We start from the raw sequence: 23,734 nt of genomic DNA on the forward strand, positions 1-23,734 counted from the left end.
CGAACCATAAACTTCAATTTCCATTGCCTCTCCAATACGATTTAATTGAAATAAAGCTTTTATCGAAAGCTTTATCATTTGATCATATTCATGTATCATGCAATGGGCCGCTACATTATAGTCTCTTAATTAAGCCAATCAAAGCAAATAAAACATTTTCAAAGCTTCCAATTTTAGCAATGAAAATCTAAAAAAGCTTTTAGCATGAAACCATTTTTCTGTAACCCATGCCGGTTTCCACAACTCAACTTTCCTTCCAGTTCGTGAATAGCTCTTCAAAGTGACGGTTGTTTTGTGCGGAAATATAGTCTTGGATTGACAATCCTTCTTCATAATGGGTTTCATGGCTAGAGTCTTGTTTGTGGTTTTATCACTGGGAACTGCTGTACTTTACCAAAATTATAGAAACATCTCAAAACCTCTGCCTCCTCCAGCATTAGATGTTAATGCATATTGGGGACCAGGTTTAGCAAGTTCTTACAAAGAAGATGCTTCTATTAAACCCTTTACGATCAAATACGCTGAAGCTGTTAATGATCTCAAACAACAGCTAGCACGTCCTCTTAAATTGCATGCCCCACTTGAAGACGTCAACTTCGAATATGGATTTAATAGCAAAGCTTTGAGAAATGTCATCACCTATTGGCGCGACAACTACCTCACAAGATGGTCTGAACGCGAACAATTTCTCAACCAGTTTCCACAATTTACGACACAGATTCAGGGGTAAGTGACCCCCTGAGTGATGGGGCATCTCTCGGGTATAGAGAGAAAATTGCGAATTGGGTATATTGTTTGTAATGGGATATTGCATAAGAACCGGTGTTGTATTTGTTTGGAAACCGCAAATTTGCTTCATTAAGTCCAAATTTTAATTTTAGCGAAAGTTTTTTGGTTTGTTTTTTTTTTTTTGCAAAAAAAAACATATTTTCTACGCTCTGATAACAAAGTTTCACAATTTCCATATATTTTTGTTTGATTTATTATAGTTTGTCATTATGTGGTTTATATTTGTGAAAGATAATAATAATTTAAAAATTTTACGTAAACATTTTTACTGACTGCGGGAATATAAATCTAAACAACTCGCTGGCTAAGAATTATAGGGTTGTATGTCAACTCACCTTAGTTTTGAGAAAATCGATCTCAAAGTTTTTTAAGGCTGGTTTTTGGATAAAATAGTTACATAGCAGTAAAGTATTGATGCAATCTTATAAAGGACCCTAAAAAAATCATAAAACCATGAAAAAAACATTAATTTCACCACAAAAAAGGATTCTATGAGCATTTTTAAAAAATGACATAGAACCTTTTTATGAAAAAATTTGTAAAAAAATTTGAAAAAGGTTCTATGTTCAACATAGAACCTTATAGTTATAAAGAGCTTAAACGTAATAAATGCATTTTATATGAAAAAAGTGACTTCATCGTGAAATAGGCTTTGATTTAATTTAATTTTATTCAAGTTTTGCACAAAACAGTCAAAATCTATTTTAAATAACAGAACAAAATACCACAAATCACGTTGTTGCATTTTTAGAAAACAACAATTGTTGAATTAGGTACACAGAAAAAAGACATGCTAAAAACATTTAGAATTTGTATTAAATCAATCGGATTTTTGCATGCTTTTTTGCCAGAAAGACAGTCGTCTTAAAACAATCATCTACGGTACAAAATGTATGCCTAAAAAAATTTAAAGTTTGTTTAATCTTTTTATTTTAATAAGTACAGAAAATTAATGAAAAATAATTTCAGTCTTAGCAGGTATCTACACTTAAATTTTCTTAACCCTCTACTGCATGAATTAATATTAGCGGACGAAAAAATTAAAAAATGCTTTACATGGGTTCTTTGGGTTATTTCAAAACGGTTTTCATTAAAAAAATTTGTTTAAATTAATTTGTTTAAAAAATTTGTTTATAAGCCAAATTTGGCTTCGTATGCATTAAGGGGTAAGAAATCTTACAAATTTTATTTATTCAGATTATGTAAAAAATACAATTAAAAACATCAAAAGATAAATATTTATCATTTAAAAACAAAATAAAGTAAAAAAAATACATTGTATTACAAAAGGTTACGAATTAATTCAAATTGGCTCATTTTAAGACATGGAACCGAGAAAAGCAATTTGTTTTCGTCCGTTTTAAACATTTCTTCTGGTTCACATTCTTTCCACTGTCGAAGTTAGTCTTGCTCCAACATTTTCACCCACTCCCAGATCTTACAAAAACTATAAAGTAATAAAATTATTGAAAAATATTATTGGTGAGCCCCCCTCCCCCTAAAATTTTAAAGGTTACGCCGCTGGAAATATGGTTAACATGAGAAAAATGTCTCTAAAGGCGAAGGGGCTCCATTTCTGAAGCAAAACATAACTTCCAAGCAAAATAACAATGTAAAGAAACAAAATTTTCCAACAAAAAAATTTAACAAATTGTGTAGATTTACAACCCCTTAATGCATACGAAGCCAAATATGGCTTCCGTACTTTTTGCCCTCCCAAGACCAGGCCAATAATTTTTTTTCAACAAAAATTGGTTCATAGCATACACAATTAGACAATCGATCAAAAATAAATTTTTAATTCCACTTTACTTTCCAAACAAACGCAATAATTAACACTTAAAGTATGGATATATTCTACATTTTCGATTTCAATGCACACGACTGATCGACTCACCTGTGATCATAAAATACACATTTATTTTGTGTCGGACACACGAAAAAACTATCTCTATGGGTTCTCAGAAACTTAAAGAAGAGGATTGTATTTAATCTTTACCATTTTTTTGTGACAGAGAAGAGAAAAGTGCATACAAACAGACAAAACCATATTTGGCTTCGTATGCAGTAGAGGGTTAAGAAGAAAATTTTTATTAAAATGAAGTTCACTTTGATTTTAAAAAGGATTAAACAAATTTTACTTATTTTTATTAGAAATCTTATTAATTTAAGAGTATTGGATTTTAGAGGAGTATCATCTTGATTCTAAGCTGCTTATTTGTCTCCATGTATAACGTAAGTAAATTTGCTTCAAGTTAAAAAAAATTTTTATTCGATGAAACTATTAATAGAAATAAACTAATATAATTTTTAAGATGAATAACGAAGAGTTCACTACGGTTAGTAGAGTAAAATCTTGACCTTTGAAAAAAAAAATACTGAATTTTCCAAATACCACTAAAAATTTGTTAATTTTTTGTTTTTTGGGTACTAAGGTGACTTCTTTTATTTAAAGTTAAGGAATCTAAGTGTTTCTTTAACTTTTGGTTTATTAATACGAACTACGAAATTCCCAACCTCGATTATGAAAAAAAAGTTTTCAAAAAATCACTTCCAATTCTTGGCACACAAAAAACATTATTTTAATTTAATTATGATGTAAGAATATCTAGGTTATGAATTATTGCAAAAGTTAAGGTTGGATAGTACAAATTTTTTGGTTTAAAGAGTACAGAACGAGATACAAAAATTCTTTGCTGCTAAGCAAGAGCCCGTCCGCTAACTTGATAGTCGATAGTTGATAGCCAAAAACGACGAATTATGGAGCAAAATCGTCGTTTATGACTGTCATTTATTGACTATCAAGTTAGCCGACTCCATCCCTGTTGTTCAATACCAGCAAAAACATCAAAAGATCTTTTATTTTTACTTTAGTAAGAAAAAAGATCATTTCCATAAGATTTCATTTTGAAAAATTTGCGTAAAAAAGTTCTATGTAACTTAAATCAATGTATTTTTTTGTTTGAAAAAATCAGTAAAAAGGTTCTATGTTGCAATTTGAATAACATAGAACCTTATTATATTAATACATGTATGTGAAATCATGAAAGTTGTATGTCTTTTTTACCTGTGCCGTCGCCATTAATTTTTTTCTAATTTTTTTTTAAATTTTGTCTAAAAGCCACTGAAATAACGAAAATTTTGGTGTATAAAACTCATTTTTTGTATTTTGTATGAAATACACCCTTATAATTCTCAGCCAGCGAACTGTCTGTTAAATTAATGCAGCAAATGTTATTTTTTTTTTTAATGTTGTTTTAAAAATAGAATTGTTTATAGCAAACTTGTGTAGAGTTTTTTTTGTTATTTTGAAAACATTTCTATGTAAAATTTGCAAAGCACAAACAAAGGGCATTTTAATTATAATTGCGACTGCAAGGGTCAGAATTTGCAATTCACTTTTCCCTAGGTATTGAAATCTGTACGGGTTGATATTTTTGTCTTCCATTTTTAAAGACACATAGAAATGTACATAATGGTGTTAAAAAAAATTATTTCATTCGGACATGTTTCCCACTATTAAAAATTTTAAAATTGTCCGCAGAGTCATTGAAATCGCATGCTAAAGTTTAAAATCGAAAAGTTTGTTTATCTGTCATTTCTTTACCTTTTTACTTGCGATATTATTTATTAAATTTAATTTAATTTTCTTCAGTGCAACATTTTTTTCCAAATAAATAAAATCTGCTAGGGAAATAAACCCAAACCCAATGTAAAATCATGTTAAAGAATTGTTGTTTAAAAGAATCGATTTCAAATTTATGTAGTCTTCAAGAAAGAAAGAAATTCGTCCCGTTTCAGCTTGAAACACGTATCCACATAGCAAATTTTGTTCAGTTCTTAAAATAAATACATATTTTTCTCAAAATCAAAACAATGAATTGAACAAAGGAAAATCAAGTTTTGTTTAAGACGTATTGATTGAGTTGTTTCTGTACTTAAATCTTTGTATCTATTCTATTTATAAGTTTTAGAGCAATGTTTAACAGAAACAAAAATCTTTTAAAAAAATGTACTATCGATGTTCAAGCAGAAACGGGACGAAATGCAATTTTCTCACAAACTGACTTCAAACACAACAAAAAATATTTTCAACACAACGGCAACACCTACAATATTTACAGGCACGTTTTTAAAAAGATAGAATCTCATTTCTTTCTGAAAAATTTAAATCCATTAAATTTAATCAAGAGTTTTTTAAAGAATAGTCCTCAACTCAAAATTTTGGAAAAAAAACGATATTAAAAAATGTTAAATGGCTTTTTTTCAAACTTTTTCGTAGTAAAAAATGAATTTATTTAAAATACAAATTTTGGCCATTAATATTATCAGTTGAATTCCGAAGAGGAAAAGGTAATATATATAACAGTTTTGAAAAAAAAAATATAAAAATTACTTCAATTTCATTCGATTTTTTTGATGAAAACAGAATTTTTGCATTGCAATAATTGATTTTCTCAAAGATTTTGGCAAATAAGAACTTTAAAATGTTGCTATTGAACTTTCAAGAATAAGGACTATTGAATGAATAAAAAATAATGTTGAACTTTAAAAAAAAAAAAAAATAAGTTAAATTTTTTTCAAAACTTCTATTAAAAAAATACTTTTTAATTTTTTTTTTTTCATTAACCGTAATACATATTGATATTTCCTTTTATAATTTCAAATCATAATAAATGTGGCCAACAAAATTTGAAAAATAAATGTTTTGTATATTACGAAAAAGTTTTAAAAACGACACACTGTGGGCTAGAACGCTATTTTAGCAGGAATTAATTAAAAAGTCAACTTCTTCAAATATTGCTCATTTTAGTCTTATTCGATAGATAAATGGACTAGCTATAATTGTTCATTCAAAATTGAGGTCAAAGCATTCATTGGATACATAAAAACACAATCGAAAAGCAAGTTTTCGAAAAAAAAGCAAAAAAGTCCACTTTTTCCTCTATCCAGATATTCCTTTACTGAGTTTGTTTTAACGGATCGATTGTGAAAATTTTGCTAGTTTATCAATTAGTGATATATCCTAATATAGTATTTGCTATTAAATTGTAATTTTATTGAACTTTTGTTTATAAATTTTAAGGTAAAGTATGTTACTAGCACCGATTTCATATAAAACGAATGTTCCTAAGCTTTAAAAAAAAGGCACGCGTAGGCACACTCTAGAAATAATTTTAATAAGTAGCTAGCCTATATGGCATTATGTTTTTTATAAAACTACGTCCTACAAGCACAAACTTTTTTCGCTGTAACTCTGAAAGAATTGTGAGAAAAATGTTCAAAAAAACCACTTAAACGTGTTGAATGTTTTCAAATAACGGTTTTTTTTATTTGCATTAACATTTTACCTTCCCTATTTAGTAAAAACAACTTTTGTAAGCGTTCAATGACACCATTTTCGAGTTTGATGGGTTCAAACTTTAAAAAACTCATTTTTTTTGTTTTTTATACCAAAAATATCTGTTTTAAATTGGAAAACCTTATTTAACATAATATTTCGTTTATTTTTGTTGTTGGTCTTATCTTTAGTGTCTGTTGTATCATTATTATATCATTCGACATCATCTTAATGGCTTTAACTGCAACTTTAGATTATTTCGAGAATTTCTACTTAATTAATTAATTAATTCCAGCTAAAAAAGCGTTCTAGCCCACAGTGCGACATCTTAAAATTTTTTCAATTTTTTTTTTTTCCAAAAATCTGAGTTCAATTACCATTCTTTCAAAAGCAATTTATTCAATTTAATTAATTTTAATTTAACAAATATGAATAAGCTTCTAGCTTTTTAAAAATGTATGTTTTAATATTGTAGACGTTGCACATATTTTTTTTTTTTTGTTTCAATTAATAAGAAAATTGCATCTATCGATCGTTTAAGCGATTGTCCCTCACTCAAATATATTTGTTTATTGTTTTTCTTTAATTGTCTAGAAAATCTTTTGGCATCAATTAATTTATGAAACTTAAGCAAAATTTTTGAAAAAAAAAAATTTTGTTCACAAAAATCTTCAATTAAATTTAAAAAATCAAAACGGCAACACCGGCAATTTTTAATCTATAGATTTTAAAGTATTTTTAATTATAGACGTTTGAAAAAAAAGATCATCAAAATCTAAGCTGTCCGGCCGGGTTCCCTAATATTGCCATTTTTTGAGCTTTAGTTACTCTTCTACCTATGTAAAATTTGTTTTTATAATTACTTATACACCGTTTTAAATCATTTTGATCAGAAAAAAAAGTATGATTTGATTTTATAAATTTATAAAGTGACATAAGTCAGAAATTGCAACTGTTTTATTTAAACTTGCATAAAGCCTACAAATAGTTTAATTATTTTTAGAAAATTAAAAAATTTCATTATTTTTAAAAATTTAAAAATTTACTTTTATAAAATTACTTCACTTTGCTTCTGAAGAGACAAATTTTTTTGGTTAAAATGGTATGAAAATATTAATCAAGACTTTAAAAAAAATTCGAAAAAATATCTACTCGTTTTCAAAAAAAAAAATTGAAATATCAAAAAAATTAAAAAATGTGTTTTTTGAAATTTTTACAATATTTTAATATTGCGTTTTTTAAAATGTTTTATAAAAGTGTTTTTTTTTTTTTTTTGAAATTAGATAGGTAAGTCTTTAACAAGAAATGTAGAAAGAAAAAAGAAGGATAGAAATAGGGAAAGTCTTTTTTTTTAGCATTGCACACAAAAATTTTAGGTAAAAGTTAGAGCCGTTTTTGAAAAAAAAAATTAAAATTTGTATGGTTATTTTGGCAGGTACCTATGCTATTTTTTTATTTAATTAATATTTTTCTTTAAAAATTATAATTATAAAATAAAACAATATAAATTATTCTAGAACCATTTTCTTGAGTTGTTTACAGGTAAAGAACTTTGCATTTTAAGTACCTAAACTTATACTAAAATTTGCCTAAATTTAAAAGAAATACTTTTTTGTATTTTTTAATACAATTCAATTTTGAAAAAGTCAAGATTTTGAAAACTGGTTGGAGTTTTTGCATGTTCATTAACAATTTCTTAAAATGCTTAACAGTTTTTTTTTAATTTTTGAAAAATTATATTTTTAAAAAACTATAAACTTAATTATTAAGTTCCTTGTAATAGAAGTTTTTGGTTTAAAACTATTTAAAAAAGTTTTTCGATATTTAAAAACTATTTTTTGTTTTACATTTCTAACAATTTTAATTTTTTTTTTTTTTTTGCAAATGAAATAATAATTAATAAAATTTTAACATTCTTAGCTAATGTTGGCATAGGAGACCAAGTAGTGCAACCCAATCGTGTATTTTATTTTTACGCTTAGCAGCTCAGCTAATGACAGTTTTTATGATATGACTTATCTAAAAAATTATGTTTATGCTTTTAACCACCAGCAGTTTAAACTCGTAGAAGCTACATCTTCTCATTTACCATAAATATTTATTTAAGTTCAAAAAAAAAGTCTCATATATTCAGATCTGATAAAAAGTTACTCAGTTAAAACGCACTCATGTGAGTAAATTGCAAACAAGCTGATAAGTTGTTAAAATGGCAAGATTAAGCTAATTACAATTGCCTCACGATTTCGTGTAATATTGGAAGCATTTTGCATGAAATACATTACTGCTTAAAACAAACTAATTGTTTTTTAGTTAATTTAAATTTTTTAATTATTTCTAGTGTTAAATTACTTCATTACGCCGATAAAAAAATTATTTAAATAACTTGTCTTAAATCAAGATTAGATTTTTTTAAGAAACGTGCTATAAATTTAAATAGATAATGCGTGAATAAAATGAATGGCTTTGATTAGCTTAACAACATACATAATATATCTATTTAACTTTGATTGATACTAATTTGTATTATTTTGTCTATCAATACATCGACTCTTGATTTTTATCGATGAATGCAAATAATGCTCTGTTAAAAAGTGTACAACTAGAAACATTTTATTACATGAATAAAAGCTTCATTTAAACCTTTATAACCAGTCTTCTATATCTATATTTGCATGCCATGCAAAAGTACTTTTTTTTCGGGATACAATGATTTAGATTAATATTCATAAAAAATTAAAATCGGAAATTAAATTAATAAAGATAATAACTAAACTATTGTATATCTTCAAGCACTTTGATAAAAAAAACTCAAAGTTCGAATTAAAGATAAGATAAATTAGAAAATCTAACTAATATATTTTATTCATACAAGTACCTCTAAGCAAATTATTTAATTAAAATAAAGCTTTTGAAATTTTGCATTGGAAAAATAGAAATAAGTTCGATACTTTCATAACGATTACATGTTAATTTGTATAAAGTAGGAAAATATAGAGAATGATTTGCAAAAAAGTTTATCAAACTCTGATATAATTTGATTACAATATGTAATTTGTTTCACAATGTCTGAAATAAGTTGAAAGCTAAAGCTTCTTTGAGCTTGTTTTTAAAGTATGTAACTTGCTCTGCTCTTCGGTGTTTAACAAAAATATGAATAGAACCTATTTGTAAACAATCACTGCTTCTTAATGAATTCACTGGCTATAATTGTGCAGTTAATTTACATTAATTATAAATGATTATCTATAACACTAGTTAACAAAATTAAACTTTTTTTTTTGCGGAAACAAAAATATACTTTTCTGAAGGTTTTTCGAAGTCAAAAAAAATTAATCAGCTCTCGTTTTTGAAATATTATAGTTAGAAAATGCAGTACTTCGGACCTTATTCTTTTATATAAAGAAAATTGTTTTTTTTTGTTTAGTAACGGTTTTTATGAGAGCTATTTTCCACCTTTTTAAATCTGTTTAAATTTTTCCGATATCTTTTTTACTGCCCGAGATATCCTCAGTTGTTTGGTATTTTTATAAATTTTATAACGTCATTATCTGCTTTATGATAAATATGAAGCCAAACCCACTTACTTCATTTCAAGATATCTCGGGCAATACAAAAGATATTGAAAAGATTTGAACAGGTATCGAAAGATGGAAAACAGTTCTTAAAGAAACTGTTACTAAATATGCTCAAACAATTTTCCGTATACAAAATATATAGGTCCGAAGAACTCAAAAAAACGTTTTTTTTTGCGGTAATATCTCAAAAATTGGAGCTGATTAGTTGTTTCTGACTTCGGATTCGAGTTCAGCACACCGAAAACCTTCAGAAAAGTATATTTTTGTTTCGGCAACAAGACCCTTGTAAATCAGTGTAATTCGTCGGCGTAAAGCTAAATTGTTCTAAGTACATAGGATTTCTTAGGGACTTAGAACAATTTTGCTTTACGCCGACGAATTATAGAAATATTTTCAAAACTGACTAGGTCTAGGAAAACTTCTGTCAGACTTAACCGATTAATGTCTAGCTTGATATTTAGCGTTATTTGTTGACTCTCCAGAGGTGATTTTTAAATTTTTTTTGGACCAAAAATAATGGTACTTATCATATACCGATTTTAGTTAAGTTGAAATTTCTCGAACGATTTTGTTTAAAAAAATTCAAATGTAAATTTAAAGACAAGGTCTATCTTTTGATAAAAAAACAATTTTTTTTGAAGATCATTATTAACGGTACCATTGATACTTTGAATCGTTTTTTTTTTAAATCGGATTTTCTCCGAAACTACTAATTCGATTTCAACCAAATTTTTTGTAAAAAAGCATTTAATATAAGCCAAAAATAAAATTTTGAAAAAATTAATTTTTTGATTTTTTTTGAAATTTTGGTTATTTCTTCAAAATGGCATCCAAATTTTATTTAATTTTTTTTTTTTTTTTTTTTTGCAAAAAATGATTAGGTATAAAATTTTACCTAGTTGTTAAAAAAATGGCTCTGACGATTTTGAAATTTTTTTGTCTAAAAATGCTTCTTAATAAAAGAAATGAAATTGCATACTTGTAGAGCTGAATTTGATTTCAGATGTTGTATATTTCCTTTAGAATAATGAATTTTAAGTTTTTTATTTTTCAAATTAATTTTTTGAGTTTTTATATAAAACCTTTTAAAAATTTAAGCAACTTGAACCCTAAGAGCAAGTTCGTGCAACCCAGTAGTGTATTTTATTTCAAGAACAATGTTAAATCACCTTCATGAAAGTGTATCACACTGGTCAATAAGGTTCTTGTTACAGAAACCAGGGTATACTTTTCTATAGTTTTTTTTGGGTGCTCAGCTCGAATCCGAAGTCATAAAAATTCTATCACATTACGTTTTAGAGATATTTTCGTTAGAAAATTGAAAATGCCGCTTTTTACCAGTTTTTGAGCTTATTTCTTAGCGTTTGGTTATTAATTTGTTTAAATTGAACTTGTAACGGTTTCTAAAAGAACTAAGTGTTAATATGTCTTTACTTCTTCGAGAAATCTTAAGTTGAAATCGACGTGCTTGGTATATCAGCCGTAATTTACTAAAATAAAAACACATTTTTGGACTTCTAAATAATATTTTTTTTTTTTTTTTTGAAAATCAATTTTTTGAAAACGGGTTAGTGTTCGAAATTTTGTTTTTAAGTGTTAATTAATAATTTCTTCAAAATGGCATAAACAACTTTTTTGGAGTGAAAACTGTTTTAGTATCGTAGTGATTTGAAACAAAATGAAACGAAAAAGCGACACGAAAAATCAATTGATTATAACTTTTTTCTTTTAATAGATAGATGAATAAAATTTATACTGTAGGTAATCAAAATTCAAAAAAGTACAAAAGTTTACAAAGTTGCAGTTAGATCGAAAAATATTAGAATTTGAATTCAACAACACAGGGGTTTTCAGAACAAAAAAACAACAAAAAATAAACAAATTTTCGCGAACTGTTATTTGTTTATTTTTCTTTAAACAAAAGCCTCAATTTTTGTTTGTATTTCTGCTCTGAAAAACCCTGTTTTATTGAATTTAAATGGTAATATTTTTCGATCTAACTGCAACTTTGGAAACTTTTGTACCTACTTTTTTGAAAACTACAATAACAGAGCAACTTTTTAAAATAATAAACCATTCTCACACCGTACAAATTTTTTTTACGGTGTTGCTCTCAAATAAGAGTTAAAAATTGATTTTTTATAAAACTTGAAACTGTTGGTTAATTTGCAGCGAAATGGCGTATGGAATGAAAACAAAAATAAATAATGGGCGCAGGAAGCAAAATACAGTTGCAAAGTAGGGATTTTTCGAAATTTTTAAGAATTGCATTAAATCGAAAACCGTAAGACATTTTCCTTTGGTCTTTGCCTCTGACCGTAAATCCCACATCCCATTAACATCTCAACTCAGCTACATTGTTAAAGATATTTCAACTTAAAATGCTTTGATTAATTTTAAGGTGCAAGGTTTATTTTTACAATCAAATTATCGCATTAAAATGAGAAGTTTTAAAATTCAAATTGCATTTTTAAAAGTAAAAGTGCATGTAAATAAATTTATTTTTATTATTTTAAATTGAAATATGGTTTTATGAGGTGTCACCATTTACTGGTGACAACTCATAAAACCAGCAGTTTGTTCTCATTAAAAAATGTAGTCATGTGTGATGATGATTCATTACTTGAAATTTTTCAATTTAAAATTGAAGCAGGTGTGGATTTAAAATGAAATTAAAAAAAAAAAAAAACAAGAGAAAAAAGTTACGCATACGCCCCAGTGACCGTTGATAACAATGAATTATTTTCTTTTCCTGATCACATAAAAGTTTTTTTTTTTTTAACTTTATTGACGATTAACGACCATTTAAGCCTTCAAGATTGTGTGTTTAAAAATGTTCAATTTATACATATACATAAGATGACATGAACCTAAGTGTTTTTATTTTCTTTCAATTTCAGACTCAAAATTCACTTTTTACATGTGAAACCAACTAAACCAGGCACCAAAAAAGTTGTACCTCTACTTCTGCTCCATGGCTGGCCAGGATCTGTTCGAGAATTTTACGAATTAATTCCTTTCCTTACAACTCCCTCAAAAGATAGTGACTACGTGTTTGAAGTTATTGCACCAAGTTTGGTTGGATATGGTTGGTCTCAGGTTTGTTAACTTAATAACAATTCCATAAAAAAAAGTCTTATATCTTTTATTTTTAGGGTGCTTCAAAGAAAAACTTCGGAGCAGCTGAAATGGCAGTAGTTTTCCGCAATCTCATGCTTCGAGTTGGACACAAAAAATTCCTCATTCAAGGTGGCGATTGGGGAAGCATAATTGGCAGCAATGTTGCAACTCTTTTCCCAGAAAACAGCATTGGATACCATTCGAATTTGTGCTTTACCAACAGTTTGGTAGCAAATATCAAAGGATTCATAACTGAATTATATCCACCATTGTTTTTGGAAAAACATCAAGAAGAATTCCATATTCCTGGATTGGATAAATTCTTCAATCTTCTTGAAGAAAGTGGTTATTTCCATATTCAAGCAACAAAACCTGATACAATTGGTACAGCTCTTCTAAACAATCCAGTTGGATTGGCTGCTTATATTTTGGAGAAATTCTCAACATGGACCAATTTAAAATACAGAAATCTTCCTGATGGTGGATTGACACAAAGATTCACAATGGATGCTTTGTTGGACAATTTGATGATTTATTATTTAACAGATTCCATTACAACATCACAAAGGCTTTATGCTGAAGTTTATGCTCAAAATCAGAGAGATATGAAAATGGATCGAGTTCCGACCAGTACACCAACTGGATGTGCTAGATTTAGACACGATTTGGCACATTCTACTGATTGGCAGCTTAAGGATAAATTTACAAATTTGGTGCACAGTACCTATCACAATGATGGCGGGCATTTTATAGCTTTAGAACAACCAAAAATTTTGTATAAGGATTTTGTTGAATTTGTTAAGAAAGTTATGACTTAGATTTTTTTCAATTTGGGTTTGTAAATAAATTTTGTAAAATAAAAAAAAAAAACTTTGTAATAGAGGTTATTGGTTTAAAATTCAATTAAATTTTTTAGATTTTTTTAAAAAGATTTTTTAAAATGAGTTTTGAATTAAATAAAATGTCACTTCGGGTCCAACGATTTTGTTAAAAAAATTTATATGTTGGTTTTTAAACAAGTTCTATCTTTTAATGATTATTAAATTATTAAAAAATTATTAAATTATTAAAAAAAAAAACGGTACCTGCAATAGAACTGTTTTTTAATATGATTTTCTTCGAAACTTCTAATTCTATTTCAACGAATTTAGGTATGTTTTTATGCAAAAGCATTTACATCGATTTAATATAAATTCGAAATAAAAATTTGAAAAAAAAAAATAATTTTTGAATTAAAAATTTTTTTTTTTTTTTTGAAAAATCAAAATTTCGAATACGGGATTTTAGGTGCTGATTAATAATTACTATAAAATGGCATACCAATTTTATTTTTATTTATTAAAAAATTTGATTTTTTTAAGAAACGGCTCTTATGATTTTGAAAATATTTTTTTCTGAAAATGCATCTGAATGAATTAAACTAAATTGCATACTTGTTTTGGAGTTCATATATACCATATATGTACATAAAAAGCCTTAAACAATTTAGCAACTTGAACTCTAAGAGCAAGATCGTTTGGGTGTACCTACGTACCTGGTTACATCCAAACCAATAACTGTTATTTTTGTACAAAAATGTAAGCAAAAACAAAGAAAGGAAAAAAATGCACAAATTTTTCCCTGAATTTTTTTCCAAAATTGTTTATCAGGTTTTTTTTTTCATTTTTGGAAATGGAAAAAAGCATCCGATTTTTTTCTAAAATTGCTATCTGTTGTGTTCGAAGCGAGCTGCATTATAAGTGTAAACAGTAACTTTTGTAAAATAAAATGCAAGACTGGGATGAACAAAATTGCTCTTGAAGTTGAAGTTGCTTATTTTTATAACACATTTTTAAACATAAATTGAAAAAATAAATCAAAATTGTTAAAATTGTTTTTTAATAAAAAAAAATATTTTTTTATAAAAAAAAAAACAATTACGCATGTAGTAACTATTTATCAACACTTAAAACCGTAGTTTAAAAAAAATCAATGCACCGTTTTCGAAAAAATAATTTTTGAAAAAAATAAATTTTTTTTGATTTCCATTTTTTTTCAAATAAATTTTGTTATGACTGATTTGAGTTGATTTTTTGACTACCTACCAGGGATGGAAAATGACATTTTTCAATTGTACTGAAAATTTTATTTCTATTGTACTGAAATGGGTACAATTGTATTGAAATGTATTTTTCACATGAGAAATTAATTTAAAATTTAAACAAAATGTTATATTTGCGAAAACTCTTAAATTTTCCATATACATTTCATTATTTTCTGCGTAAAAGAGTAATTTTTATTTAATTTCGGTATAAAATTATATGTGGGAAAAAGTATACATAGACATTTCTCTCGAGACATTTATCTCGAGACATTGATCATAAGAAATTTCTCTTGAGACATTTCTCTCAAGACATTTATCTATCCACATTTATCTATCGACATTAATCTATCCACATTTATCTATCCACATTTATCTATCCACATTTATCTATCGACATTTATCTATCCACATTTATCTATCCACATTTATCAATCCAGCTCCCAGAAGCTTTTTCGCACCCCCAACTTCCAACGCCTATATCTCGGGATTTTGAAAAAGGGTAAAAAAAAATGTTTTGATACCCAAAGGTAACGGGGACTCTAACCTACATTTGGGTACAACTCCCATCACTGTAGGTCCACGGGTTCTCAAACTGGGAGAACTTGAAGGTTAAAAAAAAAGTTAAGCACGATGCTGAAAAAACAGGCATGATTTGGCGGTTTAACATGGAAGATGAGCTTTTTAAAAATCTAACAATGTGCAAAGCGTAAGCCCATGACACAAGCTACCATTTGGCATCACTGCCAAAAATTTCTCTCAAGCGGTTTAGCTTCCAGGAGCGTTCAAAGGTTCGGGGATTTTTCGAAAAAAAAAACAATTTACCCGAACTTTCAAACTGGATTTTCTCAAAATTTTGAAAAAAATCCAAAAACCCGATTATACCACTATCTATCGACATTTATCTATCGACATTTATCTAGCGACATTTATTTGTCGACATTTGTCTATCGACATTTATCTATCCACATTTATCTATCGACATTTGTCTTGAGACATTTATCTATCCACATTTATCTATCCACATTTATCTATCGACATTTATCTATCCACATTTATCTATCCACATTTATCTATCGACATTTATCAATCCACATTTATCTATCGACATTTATCTATCCACATTTATCAATCCACATTTATCTATCGACATTTATCTATCCACATTTATCAATCCAGCTCCCAGAAGCTTTTTCGCACCCCCAACTTCCAACGCCTATATCTCGGGATTTTGAAAAAGGGTAAAAAAAATTTTTTGATACCCAAAGGTAACGGGGACTCTAGCCTACATTTGGGTACAACTCCCATCACTGTAGGTCCACGGGTTCTCAAACTGGGAGAACTTAAAGGTGAAAAAAAAGTTAAGCCCGATGCTGAAAAAATAGGCATGATTTGGCGGTTTAACATGGAAGATGAGCTTTTTAAAAATCTAACAATGTGCAAAGCGTAAGCCCATGACACAAGCTACCATTTGGCATCACTGCCAAAAATTTCTCTCAAGCGGTATAGCTTTCAGGAGCGTTCAAAGGTTAGGGGATTTTTCGAAAAAAACAATTTACCCGAACTTTCAAACTGGATTTTCTCGGAATTTTGAAAAAAATCCAAAAACCCGATTATACCACTATCTATCGACATTTATCTATCGACATTTAGTTATCGACATTTATCTATCCACATTTATCTATCGACATTTATCTATCCACATTTATCTATCCACATTTATCTATCGACATTTATCTAGCGACATTTATCTGTCGACATTTGTCTATCGACATTTATCTATCGACATTTATCGATCCACATTTATCTATCCACATTTACCTATCCACATTTATCTATCGACATTTATCTATCCACATTTATCTATCCACATTTATCTATCCACATTTATCTATCGACATTTATCTATCGACATTTATCTAGCGACATTTATCTGTCGACATTTATCTATCGACATTTATCTATCGACATTTATCAATCCACATTTATCTATCGACATTTATCTATCGACATTTATCTATCCACATTTATCTATCGACATTTATCTATCCACATTTATCTATCCACATTTATCTATCCACATTTATCTATCCACATTTATCTATCCACATTTATCTATCGACATTTATATATCCACATTTATCTATTTACATTTATCTATCCACATTTATCTATCCACATTTATCTAGCGACATTTATCTATTGACATTTATCTATCCACATTTATCTATCGACATTTGTCTTGAGACATTTATCTATCCACATTTATCTAGCGACATTTATCTATCCACATTTATCTATCCACATTTATCATTTATCTATCCACATTTATCTATCCACATTTATCTATCGACATTTATATATCCACATTTATCTATCCACATTTATCTATCGACATTTGTCTTGAGACATTTATCTATCCACATTTATCTATCGACATTTGTCTTGAGACATTTATCTATCCACATTTATCTAGCGACATTTATCTATCCACATTTATCTATCCACATTTATCATTTATCTATCCACATTTATCTATCCACATTTATCTATCGACATTTATCTATCCACATTTATCTATCGACATTTATCTATCCACATTTATCTATCGACATTTATATATCCACATTTATCTATCCACATTTATCTATCGACATTTGTCTTGAGACATTTATCTATCCACATTTATCTATCGACATTTATCTAGCGACATTTATCTATCCACATTTATCTATCCACATTTATCTATCGATATTTATATATCCACATTTATCTATCCACATTTATCTATCGACATTTGTCTTGAGACATTTATCTATCCACATTTATCTATCGACATTTATCTAGCGACATTTATCAATCCACATTTATCTATCCACATTTATCTATCCACATTTATCTATCCACATTTATCTATCGACATTTGTCTTGAGACATTTATCTATCCACATTTATCTATCGACATTTATCTAGCGACATTTATCTATAGACATTTATCTATCCACATTTATGTATCCACCTTATCTATCGACATTTATCTATCCACATTTATCTATCCACATTTATCTATCCACATTTATCTAGCGACATTTATCTATCGACATTTATCTAGCGACATTTATCTATCGGCATTTATCTATCGACATTTATCTATCGACATTTATCTATCGACATTTATCTATCCACATTTATCTATCCACATTTATGTATCCACCTTATCTATCGACATTTATCTATCGACAATTATCTAGAGACATTTATCTAGCGACATTTATCTAGCGACATTTATCTATCGGCATTTATCTATCGACATTTATCTATCGACATTTATCTATCGACATTTATCTAGCGACATTTATGTATCCACATTTATCTATCCACATTTATGTATCCACCTTATCTATCGACATTTATCTATCGACAATTATCTAGAGACATTTATCTAGCGACATTTATCTAGCGACATTTATCTATCGGCATTTATCTATCGACATTTATCTATCGACATTTATCTATCGACATTTATCTATCCACATTTATCTATCGACATTTATGTATCCACCTTATCTATCGACATTTATCTATCGACAATTATCTAGAGACATTTATCTATCCACATTTATGTATCCACCTTATCTATCGACATTTATCTATCGACAATTATCTAGAGACATTTATCTAGCGACATCTATCTAGCGACATTTATCTATCGGCATTTATCTATCGACATTTATCTATCGACATTTATCTATCGACATTTATCTAGCGACATTTATCTATCCACATTTATCTATCCACATTTATGTATCCACCTTATCTATCGACATTTATCTATCGACAATTATCTAGAGACATTTATCTAGTGACATTTATCTAGCGACATTTATCTAGAGACATTTATCTCGAGACATTTATCTAGCGACATTTATCTAGAGACATTTATCTCGAGACATTTGTCTAGAGACATTTATCTCGAGACATTTATCTAGAGACATTTATGATGAGATATTTCTCTCGAGACATTTCTCATTAGAAATTTCTCATGAGAAATGTCTCATGGAAGTGAGGCATGTTTTCAGAAATAAAAGCAGGAACATAACGAAGCGCTCTTTTGATGAGTTGACAGAAGTAATTATAAATAAGAATTTCAAATCCAGAATCTTACTTTAAAGTCAACGTTTACATTATTTCGATGGGTTAAATTTAACAAAGATTTAAGCGTTTTGCAACATTTAAATTTTTTTTTGGCAGATTTTGAAGTAACCTAGACCGAAATGAATCGCTTACATTCCCGATTTTGTAGAAAACTAATGCAGCTGCAAATCCGAGGTTTCAGCATTGCATTTCGATTTGGGTTACTTCAAATTTCTGCAAAACAGTCCGGAAAACTATACAAAAATGAGTTTGCAAATTTTCACTTTTCGAACCAATACATTGCAATGTTGTTAAGGATGAAGGGGGCATCCAAGAAAATGTGGATACAGGGCCCCCAAAGGGCTAGTTACGCCACTGTTTATCTTAATAAATTTTTCCCTATGATCCATATTTTTCGATTTAATTTGAAAATACTATTCCCTTACTGAGCTTAAATATCATAAACGTTATACACCATCTTTGAGTATAATTATATTTTTATGTAAACGCAATATGGGGGTGTTTTAATATGTTTTTCAGGGTGAGGAATCTATCTGCGATGTTTTTGAATTCCTAAAATTTTTTAAACAAAAGGTAAAATCTTAAAACCTAGTAATTCTAATAACTACAAGTAGTAATAACTTCAAAAAATATGTTTTTATAGATTATACTCTTATACATGTGTTCTCGTGTTTAATTCATAAATGTTATATGCTTATCAAAGTTTGGAGTAATCTAACATTACTTCACTCAAAAGAATTTCTTATCAAATCGATAATGCACATGTTATTTTTAATGATAAAAAAATATTCTAAGCTCCACAACGTGATAAAAACCTATTCAGATTAGTAAGTTACAATTTTTCCAACCTAATTGCCACTTTATGATATCAATTGAGTGAAGTGAAACAGTCAGACAAAACAGGTGGAAGGGAGTATGTAATTAGTCTACCAACCACGCAATGTCGCCAAAACTTAGAATTCTTGTCATAGTTTTCTCACTTGCTTTTGGGTTAATATTGAAAATTCTCAACGAAAACTTGGCATCAGTTGAACGACCTAAACTACCAACCAACCAATATTGGGGTGAAGGTAAAGCTCCAAATGATTATGATAAACCAAAAGATCTTCAATTAGTAAAACCATTTTTTGCTGATAAAGTGAGTAGAATTAAGTTAAAGAATTTAAAATTAAGCTTTTTTATAACCATAATTGTTTTGAAGATCATTGAAGACCTATCAAGTCGAATTGGAGCTAACAAAGTTTCCCTAACTCCTCCATTAGAAGGTGTTAATTTTGAATATGGTTTCAATACTAACTATTTGAAGGAGATTTTGAAATATTGGAAAGACGACTATCTACCTCGATGGAGGGAACGAGAGATTTTTATTTGGCAACTTCCTCAATACGTTACCCTAATCCAAGGGTGAGTAGAGAAACAAAAATCATGGAAAATATATAAGTTTAATATTTTTGTTAAGGCTTCGATTACACTACTTGCATCTTAAGATCTATGAAGATGTCAAAGAAGTCAAACAAATGTATCCTATTCTTCTTCTTCACGGATGGCCAAGTTCAGTAAGAGAATTTTATGAACTTGCACCAAAGTTATACGAAGGCAGTAATGAAAGTAATATAGTTTTTGATATTGTTGCGCCAAGTTTACCAGGCTTCGTATGGTCTCAGGTAATTATGAGGCTTTTAAAAATATCCCTCGTGTTCTAATAAGTTCAAAATTTGGTTTAGGGAGCTTCAAAAAAAGGTATGGGACCAGCTCAAATTGCAGTAATTTTACGTAATCTCATGCTTCGACTTGGATATAAGAAATTTTTCATCCATGGTAATGATTGGGGTTCAGTAATTGGCTCTCATATTGCAACCCTCTTCCCGGAAAATGTTCTTGGATATCACTCAACAACTTGTACTATAAACACACCTTTATCGAATCTTAAACTCTTTATTGCAAGCTTAATGCCATCTTTTTATCTTGAAGAAGTACAAAAGGATTTTTTCTTTCCCTTATCGAAGACTTTTTCAAGCCTTTTCGAAGAAACCGGTTATACTCACATTCAAGCAACTAAACCAGATACAATTGGAATAGCTCTCAGCGATAACCCAGTTGGATTAGCTGCATATATTATAGAGAAATTCTCAACATGGACTAATGGTACATTCAAGACATTGGAAGATGGTGGACTATCTCAAAAATTCAAACTAGATACTCTGCTTGACAATATTATGCTTTATTATCTAACCAATTCGATAACAACATCTCAAAGAATGTTTGCTGAAGCTTATTCTAAAGAACAACGTCAATTGAATTTAGATCGAGTTACAACTCTTGTTCCAACTGCATGTGCACGTTTTAAAGGAGATCTACCTTATCATTTTTCTATGGATTTTCAATTGATAAATAAATATTTGAAATTAGTTCAGAGTACGTATTATAATAATGGAGGACATTTTGCTGCTTTGCAGGAACCTGATTTACTTTATAAGGATATTATTGAATTTGTTAAAAAAGCTGAGAAATATATGGTTTAACTGTAATTTGCTGTTATTGTTCAACTCTTAAAAACATGAACTTATTGATTAAAACATTTTCACGTAAAAAAAAAACACGTATACACCACAGTGTCCCGTGTCAAATCTTTTATACTACGCCATATTGCTACTGAAGGAAAAATTTTCAAAATCCACAACTGTGTTTTATAAAACTCTGGGGGATTTTTCTCAGATTGTAACATCATACAACATCTACAACAAAGATGTTACCATGTAATTTAATGTTTTTTTTTTGGTCACAAATGTATCTGACAGTTTAAATTATTTTAAATTTGATTTAAACTAATTTTAATTATGAAAAGCTAATCACACCTTATAAATATGACAAAACATGGTTTTTCAGAGCAAAATACTATCGCAAAGTTGGGATTTTTCGAAATTATACAAGAACTGCATTTTTTTCGAAAACCGTAAGAATTTGTGATTAACAAGTTACCAAATTCTGGCCTATCTGTATATTTCGATTGATCAATTGCTTTTGGGACTCCCTGTATAATACCTAACTTATTTTATTGTTTGATTAAAAATTTAACTTGCAAAATTTTTCCGGATATCGTAAATAAAATTTTCTCGGGAATGTTTCCCATCTTTCCAACACGGAAACGAAAATGGTCATGAAAAATTTCCGTCGAAATTTATTAGTATCTTAATCGCTAGTGGAAATTAGCTGTTATTTCATAGGATTTTTTGATTCCTGGAAATAAATTCCAACAGAGATTTCCCAATCTCAAAATATATTCCGAGGGAAACAAAATTTCCCGGGAGATTTAGGATAGGCCCTATTTCCTATCGCGAAAATAATTAATTTCAATTTCTTTTTTCTGACCCAATATTCTGATTTCTATAACGATAACCTAAGATAGCTTAAGATTTTTATTTTTTTAGAAAATTAAATCTACTAATTTTATAGGTATGTATAATAATAAATTAATAATGGTATAATTTTTTGACAAATTTACCTATTTTATTGGATTCTTTACTGATCTTCAGCTATGTATATAATTTTGCTCCAAACTTTGTTCGTTGCCTTTTTTCGTCTTACGTTTTTTTTTAGAATGACTTTCGACTTTAACAGAAAATTCAAGGATTTAAATTGAATTAAGAAAAACTTTACAAATTAACATGTTTTTTTTAGAAAATGTACTGCTGTTTTACATAACAAAAGACGATAAGATTAAAATGAGACAGAAAACTGAATAGCTTCTATATTTTACTGTTTTCAGATGTTTGAACTCAATATAAAATAAAGATTATGTGGATTTGAATGGAATGAGATAAACATTTTATTTCTATCGGTTTCTGGTAGACAGGCAATGGTTTGAAAAAGTTGGATTTATTCTTACCGTTTGAAATTACAACTACAAGCCAAATTTTGAATGTTATAAACGTAAAGGAGAACGGGCAAATTTGTATGGATACGCGGCCAAAAATTAATTTGTAATTTTATGATGTTATTAAGACTTACATTATGTTTTGCAGAAGTTTTATCCTTGTGGCGTACTTCAGAAACGGATAAAATGCATTTTTGCATTAAACACTTTATGCAGATTGTCTCTATGTTGTAACTTTACTATATATTTTTAGTGCATATTATGATACTCTGTCATTTTCCCTGATTCTTAAGACCTTAATCTTGAATATCCAACCACTAGAACTCAAACTATTAGCTTTTTTAAACAACAATTTCTTGCTTATTTTGGGAGTTTTGCTGTTCAATTTTTTTTAAGTTTGAATGGGTTTAAAAAGTGTCGAACAAAAGCAAAAGTGGTTGGCTTAAAAATCTTGTACTATGAATCCTATTGGTCGGATTTTCAAGATCAATGTCTTCAGGTGAAAATGACAGAGCTTCATATTATATACATGTTTAAAATAAAAATATACTATTCAATTTTTCCTTCACACATTAAACGATGCATTAACAATACTAATATTGCAATATCTTGCATCCTTAAAAAAATACAGCGAAACTTCGAGTGTAGAAGTTTTTCCTAAGCTATAGCTCTCTCATTTGATACTAATTTCATTAATCGCCGCTCAACGTCTAAAATGCCCTTTTATAAAACAAAATATTTTATTTGGTTTCTTTTTTACTTGAGTAAAACAAAAATTTCGAAAAAAAGGTTTGAATGGC

The 23,734-nt window shown here is 28.4% G+C and overlaps 3 protein-coding genes across 3 annotated transcripts in view; all 3 read left to right on the forward strand.

The window, feature by feature from the left end:
* LOC129907352 (UPF0605 protein CG18335) overlaps positions 1-23,734 on the forward strand; it is a 205,488-nt gene that overhangs the window by 131,990 nt on the left and 49,764 nt on the right. The window lies entirely within an intron of this gene.
* On the forward strand, positions 247-13,756 carry LOC129907346 (juvenile hormone epoxide hydrolase 2-like). Its single transcript, XM_055983504.1, has 3 exons — positions 247-726; positions 12,606-12,804; positions 12,861-13,756. Exons 1-3 carry the CDS (start codon positions 335-337, stop codon positions 13,641-13,643), a joined length of 1,374 nt encoding a protein of 457 aa, XP_055839479.1. The 5' UTR covers positions 247-334; the 3' UTR covers positions 13,644-13,756.
* Positions 19,923-21,588, forward strand: LOC129907345 (juvenile hormone epoxide hydrolase 2-like). Its single transcript, XM_055983503.1, has 4 exons — positions 19,923-20,198; positions 20,262-20,464; positions 20,520-20,724; positions 20,785-21,588. The coding sequence occupies exons 1-4, from the start codon at positions 20,001-20,003 to the stop codon at positions 21,580-21,582; spliced, it is 1,404 nt and encodes a 467-aa protein (XP_055839478.1). The 5' UTR covers positions 19,923-20,000; the 3' UTR covers positions 21,583-21,588.

This window comes from Episyrphus balteatus, chromosome 1, assembly GCF_945859705.1.
Source record: "Episyrphus balteatus chromosome 1, idEpiBalt1.1, whole genome shotgun sequence".
NCBI classification, from domain to species: Eukaryota; Metazoa; Arthropoda; class Insecta; order Diptera; family Syrphidae; genus Episyrphus; species Episyrphus balteatus.